Source organism: Macadamia integrifolia, chromosome 4 (assembly GCF_013358625.1).
Source record: "Macadamia integrifolia cultivar HAES 741 chromosome 4, SCU_Mint_v3, whole genome shotgun sequence".
NCBI lineage: Eukaryota > Viridiplantae > Streptophyta > Magnoliopsida > Proteales > Proteaceae > Macadamia > Macadamia integrifolia.
The window spans coordinates 5,513,678-5,521,129 of NC_056560.1; the positions used below are offsets into that span (position 1 = coordinate 5,513,678).

The window sequence follows — 7,452 nt, forward strand, 5'->3', positions numbered from 1 at the left end:
TGGGAGGGTGGGAGGGTGGGGCGCGAGGGGTTCAAAGACAGGTAAATTTAGATAATGAAAGTCACTAATCTCATTGCCATGTCAAAACTCAAAACTAGTTCAGAAATAAAAATGAAAAATTCTACCACCAGTGAACTCTGATGGGTTGTTCAGAACCCACTACTGCTTAAAAGTGATAGCTGTTTCCATTATCAAATGTTAAACCAGTCAATAACGAACTCCAAGTTAACAAAATCCTTCTCACATACAAAAATTTCGACACAATTTAAATACTGAAACAGGGGGAGTGAATTGATACATAAACGGGAACTGAAATTGCCAGTTAAAAAAAAAAAAATTTAAAGGAAAGAGAAAAAGAAAATTCCCGTTCGGAGGAACAAAACCTGGTGGAATCAGGAGGAGCAACGACGGCACAGTCATCGCCGTCGCTTTCGGGAGGGTCGACGTTGAGGTCGGCGATTACGACCTTCAAAGATTTCTTCGTCGTCGTCGCCGCCGCCGTTATCTTCGAGTTTTCGCCTGTAGTGCCCTCGACAACGCCGGAATCCTTTTGAACGGAGACGTGCTGTCGAACCGGTTCCTGCTGCTGCGCTAGGGTTTTTCGGAATTCCGACATTTTCTCCTGTTATGGCCCCAATCTTTACGCTCTGCCTGTGTATCTTTGCATCTTCGGGGTAGCAATAAGGCTATGTTTGGAAGCCAAGAAAAACAGAGGAAAAATTCTAAAATATTTTAAAATCGAAAAGGATATTGGAAAAACACAACCCTAAAATGATATAGAAGATAAAGAAAAAACAGAACAAACAATGCACACAGATTTTATGAGATTTGAAAAGGTTACCTACTTTTCCGATAAGATGAGATCATATTTCACTATCAATGAAGAATAGGATTACAACACTTGTCCTCACACATCTCAATATTGCTTGCATTACAGAGAAAGAAACCCTCACTACAAATATATAGCGAAAACCATCATGCCTGTCGAGGTGTTGTACTAGTATTATTTGATTAAACTGTGACATAATACAAGACATTGTACGCCAATAGATATTGGGGTAGAAATTTGTCGTTTAAGGCCGCATATCATACACTGTCAAAATCATACAATTGAAATGGAATCTCCCACTTCTCAAATAAATCATGGAACTCATGATGTACCAAGTTAACCAAACTGCAAAATCCAAACATGAACCGATAATTTAAAACCAAATCACACCTGACTAAAACACGATAAACTAAACATAACATAAGTGACTTGTTGAACATAATGTTTACTTAATTAACCATATCACTCTCTCCCAAATTTTGATCAATATGATTCTTGGCCAACTTGAAACTAACTCAATGGTTTATATTTCTCATGATATCACCTTCAACTCGATATGAATGTATGGACCCTGAAATTGAGCTATAAACTAATGCATTGTTGAAAAATGTTTCTAAAATGAGGGCTCCCAACTCAAATTGAACATACATCACTCTAAATACTCTGCATAATGAACAACATCATACCCAAGTCATATTGCTCAATAAGACTTTGTACATGTATGATGTAAGAAATTGAATTGGCGATGAATGATATTCAATTATGTGTTAGAACTTAGACGTGGGATATATATGCATGAATTTTGGATATTGTAGTAGTCTTGAACAATAGATGCAAGTATTCGTGTAATAATTCCTTAATTTATATGAATATACTACCATTTTTATGATCATACTTGTTTGAAATCTACGCGTTTATGTAAGTTTTTACTATTTAAAACCTGTACCATAAGTTTTTGTTTATTTTGTCGTTCCTTTTTGTTAACCATGGTAAGATCTAGTGACCCATTAACCACAAGGTAAAAGGCATTAGAAGACATTACATTCCAACAATAGAGTAAAACGCTTCAAGAGCAATTAACAAGATGACAGTAAGAGCTCATTTAATGTGCTAGTTGTGCTCTTCTTTAAAAAGGGTTTTTCAAAAAACGTTGACAGTAAGAACTCGTTTAATGTGCTAGTTGTGCTAGGGGTTGTTCAAAAAAAATTCCTATAAGCAGCTTACAAAAAAAAAAAAAAAAAAAAAAAACCTTTGCCAAAATCCTTCGAAATCCTTTCCCTCTACCAAACCAGGTGCTTTTCTAAGTAAAATGGAATCCAAAGATCAACCACCTCTCTATACATGAGCTGTAAACAAACAATTCAAAAAGCCTCTCGATCAGGCAACCACAAAATACACCATCGGTAGAAACCCACATTTCCTATTCCCCATTTACCTGCTGAGTAAAAACGGAAATACAGTACATACGAGGCAAAAGCCAGAAAAGGGGGATAGTTGGTTCATCAAGCAATTACAGCCACGGATTGTGTAGCATCATCACCTGGCCCAGATGATGCAAAAGATGGAAGGAGCCACCCGTTCCTTTTTGCATGCTCCATATAGAACTTGAACTTTTCCTCCGCATTTGGAATGTCAAGAGCGAGATCATCAAGCCCATCCCTCATCCTGGCAAAGCCTTTAGTCATCTGGTTGATGGTGATCAGCCCTTCTCCAAAGCACTCCTGCAGCAGATCCAGCATCCTATCATTCTTCTTTTCCATAGCCATAACCAATGCCTTCTTCACCACTTCATGATTAAAGAATGGCATTCCGAGGTCCCTGATGCACTGGCAAGCTTCAGCCACAACACCCCCACTTTCGTACTCCTCCAGAAGCTTTGTTATCTTGTCCTTGGCATCCTCCACTGCCCAACCAGTGCCACCTCCCCAGCACCTCAGGATCCTCTCGCCAGCATGGCGAGCACCAAGAAGCGAACGGGCCATGTGGACAGTCTCACTCCCACTGCAATTCGGTGGCAGCTTACTGCTTATCTCATCCAAGTTCAGTGGAGCCAGGACATCATCAACAACTGCCCTAGCCAGGAAGTATGCAAGCTCATTTGAGGCATCTAATATGTCCAATGCAGTATCCTCCGCAGACTCCAGTAGCATGACAAACCCACTAGTTATGTCTTGAGTAGAGAAGATCTCAGAATGAAGTGCTGACAGCAGCACAGATGCCATTTCCTTCTCTCTGTTCTTCCTGTCCATGGCAAGTGTAATCAGCTTCTTGAGGAAAACTGGGTTGAACTCGGGAGCTGCAAGATCTTCAATGCTTCTGATGAGTTCTGGTATATCATCCGAAAGAAAATATTCATGGATGATTGTCACAGCCTCTTCCTTGAATCGAATAATTCTTTCTTCATCATTTTCTTTCAACTCCCCATCATCAGCTGAAGGTTTTAGAAATGAAGCATCCAACCAACCCTCAGAGATGGCTTTTGGGACAAGTGACTGGAACAATGTTTTCGCAGATGGAATGTCAAGAGAGAGGTCATCCAGGCTCTCAGCGAGCCGACCAAATCCCTTTGTCATTTGGCTAGAACTTATAAGGCCTTCATCAGCTGCTTCTTTCAACAGCTTAAATATGAGTGGCTCTGCTGTACGGATCTCCATGGCAAGGATGAGAGCCCTCTTTACTACCTCATGATGAAAGAATGAGACCCCTAATTCCCTTATACATCTACATGCCTCCACAGTATCTCCATTCTCAATGTATTCCCTCAACAAATCTGTAATCTTTTTCTTAACTTCCTCAACAGTGATGTGCGTGGTTCCACCCCATCGCCGCTCCACAAGTTCAGCATGGTGGGGTGCTGAAAGATAGCTCTTCTCAGCAGTTAGTAAAATCTGATGTCCTTTTGAAGACTCCGGAAGTGTTTTCTTTGCCCTGGTAATGAAAGCTGGAGGAAGGATGTCATCAACTACAGCACGAGCAAGGAACAGAGCCAAAACATCAACAGCATCAAGTATGTCAAGTGCCAAATCATCAGCAGACTCCAGAAGCAAGAGAAATCCTTGGCTGATCTCGGCTGAGCTGATTACAACAGCATAAAGAGCTGAGAGTAAAACTGAAGCCATCTCCTTCTCCTTATCATGCCTATCCATGGCCATCGAAATGAGTCTCTTAATAAAATACGGATGATACTCACTTGAGCCTAGTTCTCTGAGGTCAGATGCTGCTAATTCCACATCTCCTGTACTGAAATATTCCTCTATGATAGTAACCACTGCTTTCTTGTATTCATCAAGTGGATCAGAGATGGTAGAACCTACAAGCTGATATGGTTCCTGCTGGAGATAAGGCAAAAGACACTAGGAGAATACTTCTTGGAATTAATACACAAGGATCCATGTCCACACATACTCCAGCTACAGGGAGTAAGTAAAATACATGCAAGTGAAAGTCGAACACACTAAGAGCAATAACAGACCCACTGACTAAGAACATATGCCAAGCAAGGTGCAAAAACAAGAACATATATATTTAAAAGGTGACAAGCAGAAAATGAAAGAGCAGGACTAACCTCTCCACTGTCATAGTTAGGATCATTCCGATCAACACAGGAACCACCATCGGTGTCAAGTAGTTTACCCCATGTTCCTTTCCCACCAGCACCATCTATCATCATTGAATCAGTAGAAACAACAGATCATCAATATAGACTAATCAGGAACTGCAGATAACATGCTCGTAACATGCCAAGAAAAGTAGAAGAAAAGCAATTCATCTTTTGAGCAACATTGAGCAACACTGAACAATAAATACAAGTTGTCCATGACACACATTGAGCTACTTTTTATTCTCACTCCTAAGAATTAAAGTTCTAAATAAAGCTTTAGAATCTGCCAAAAGGTCAGACAAACACCCTGTACCCAATATAGTCATCACTCATCCCTGGAGGGCGAGGTGATGTATAGAAAATGAAGTAAAGCATAAATGCATTGAGAACCAATAAACATTAGAAAAGTTAAAACAAAAACATAAGAAAAGTTGAACCAAAAATTCTAGAAAATGAAGAGAAACCAGTAAACATTAGAAAAAGTAAAACCAAAAACTCTCCCATTCAAGTAACCAATGAACTTAGGAATACAAACACTTATCTTCACCAGCTAGAAGCTATCATAGGTGCCACATTGGAATTTTGTCAGCAAAATTGGTGTTACAGTGTCCACAGTTAAACAGATTTATGGGGTCCACAGTTAAACAGATTGACAAACAACAATATAGTCACATATCTGAAACATATTATGTCCTGGCTTAAACCTGATGCATTAACAAATTTTTACCGTCAGATAAGTCGTGAACATGACAACTGAAAATAAGAGAGCAAACTTTATTGCTTGGTTCACAAAGGCAAAGTTCACAAGCCCCAGCAATCTACACTGTTTTGTTTCGGATCAGCAACGTTAAGTGATTGTAATTTCATTGATTGAAACTCTATGTGGATCGTCACATTAAAGTAATATAGGTTCCTCTTTACACAAAATTTCCTGGACAACAAACATATTCATAAAAGGGCACAGCAGACGTAGATCACCAACATAGCAACAGTTAGTAGAACTAACAGCAGCAAGATAATGTCATGAGACAGTAAATCTGAATTCTTAAATCCCAACCACCCGATACATACAAGAACAACAATAACTCAGCCTTATCTCAACTAAATAGGATCGGTGTTACGTACGCAAGAAGAGAGAAAATAGGAAAAGTTCTTAGGAGGTGTTACTAAGTCTATCAAGTCTCATCTTCCCTTTCAAATTATCCTTTTTTATAAGCTTACAAGTAGTTATCACACCTCTTAGAACTTCTCCCCTCCCACATACATCACTTCCATTTACAATGTAACTCCCCCCCCCCACCCCACCCCACCCCACCCCACCCAATCCAATCCAACCCAATAAAACTTTCCATTTACTTTTAATATACAGCTTCAAAATAACCACAAAATAAACTACTACTTAATAACTACCCAAACTCATATTGCCGATTGTTGTGGAAAGAACTCAAGATGGAATGACTGAAGTCAGGAAACTGTTAAAAGTGTTTTTTTAAGAGTAGGGAAATTCTTCTAGGAAATTAAACCTACTACCCTTGGGCAAGATGCGCTTACTTCCTTTGGTATCCTTGATTGATTGATTTGTCAATGGCGTCTCTTTCTCATCTATGGAAAGAAAATAGTCCCTATTATCCTCCTCTGGGGTTCTTAAGAAATGGGTGTTTTCTTTACTGGCAGTAATCAATCATATTCTTGCGCTAGGAAAAATTATTTACGAGTGCTCTAATCCCAGGGGTTATTAGATTGCCAATGAAATGTAGATAAGTCTTACAACAACAAAATAAAGAAACAAGCAATGTCATCACCACCATCTCTCTTCCTGTCCTCTATTGAGTTGAACCACTAAAAGCAAGAGAAGTGGAGAATCAAGCGGTGAATCAACTGCCCAAGGAAGAAGGGAGAATCAACGGCCCTGACACCCCCCCTCCCAAATCAATTCAAGATGAAAAGGATTTCATTCCTTTAGCCACCTTCGAAGACATAATAATTAGCTTCGCTCCCTCGACTCCTCCCGACCTTTTTTGAGTGGATTGAAATCCCCCTCCTGGGTTGGGGAGTGAACGACCGTCTTGGAGGACCTCCTCAAGTCAGGAATCCTACTGCCTATGAACTAGAATGCTGAACTATAAAATCAATCTCTTCCTCCCATTAATATTTTTTTTTTTTCCAGTGCCCTACCTTTCAACCTCTAATGTGGGTAGTTATTAAGTAGTTATTAATTTTGTGGTTATTTTTAAGTTATGTGTAATTATAGTAAATGGGGAATTATATTGGGGGACTTGATGTACCTGGGAGGGAAGGCATGATAAAACTTGTAAGACTATAAAATAGGCATAATTTGCATAATTTGAAAAGGAAGATAAACTTGATAAACTTAAATTCCCCACATTTTCTCTCTTTAGAGAACAAGGTGCGGCTTCCTCCATAAAGCCAAACATACTATTTTATCTCTCTTTCTCAAGAACTCTTTCACCCTAATTGAACCTTCCCTATTTTCTCTTCTCACTACTAGCGTACGGATCAATTGGTATCGAAGTCTTGCCATTTACCATCTTTTATTACTGAAGAAGTCAATTGGGGGTGGGCACTTGTTGAAGGCAATCTTCCAATATTGCATGGCAAGGACGAAACTCTCCATCACAAACCATAGGTGATACTAGACCGGTGGGTTCATAAGCGTAATACCCAAGTCGTCCATTTCCAACGAATGGTCTTGAGGACATGAACGAATTTTAAGGAGAATGGAATGTTACGTGCATATATGAGGTGGTAGGAAAAAATTATTGGTGTGGTTAGTTATTAAGTAGTTATTATATGTGCTTATTTTGAAGTTATGTGTAGTTATAGTAAATGGGGAGTTACATTGTAAATGGGAAATGATGTACGTGGGAAGGGAGACGTTATAGGAGGTGTGATAACTGCCTATAAGCCTATAAAATAGGCATAATTTAAAAAGGAAGATAGAATTGAATTCCCTACATTTTCTCTCTTCGGAGAATGAGACATAGCTTCCTCCATAAAGCCA

The 7,452-nt window shown here is 39.3% G+C and overlaps 2 protein-coding genes across 5 annotated transcripts in view; both read right to left on the reverse strand.

Annotated features, from left to right (window-relative positions):
* LOC122077216 (probable UDP-N-acetylglucosamine--peptide N-acetylglucosaminyltransferase SPINDLY) overlaps positions 1 to 681 on the reverse strand; it is a 9,416-nt gene extending 8,735 nt beyond the window's left edge. Inside the window, exon 1 of the mRNA XM_042643085.1 lies at positions 384 to 681. Within this exon, the coding sequence (XP_042499019.1) occupies positions 384 to 616 (233 nt within the window). The 5' untranslated portion in view covers positions 617 to 681. The remainder of the gene's footprint in view (positions 1 to 383) is intronic.
* Positions 682 to 2,139: 1,458 nt separating this feature from the next.
* Positions 2,140 to 7,452, reverse strand: part of LOC122076502 (MA3 DOMAIN-CONTAINING TRANSLATION REGULATORY FACTOR 1-like) — a 12,521-nt gene continuing 7,208 nt past the window's right edge. For 2 of the 4 annotated variants that reach the window (XM_042641813.1, XM_042641812.1), the window contains exons 3-4: positions 4,395 to 4,489; positions 2,140 to 4,182 (exon numbers count right to left, since the gene is read on the reverse strand). In XM_042641813.1, coding sequence (XP_042497747.1) covers positions 2,332 to 4,182; positions 4,395 to 4,489 — 1,946 coding nt within the window. In that variant the 3' untranslated portion in view covers positions 2,140 to 2,331. The remainder of the gene's footprint in view (positions 4,183 to 4,394; positions 4,490 to 7,452) is intronic. The other 2 variants (XM_042641814.1, XM_042641815.1) reach the window with 2 other exon arrangements.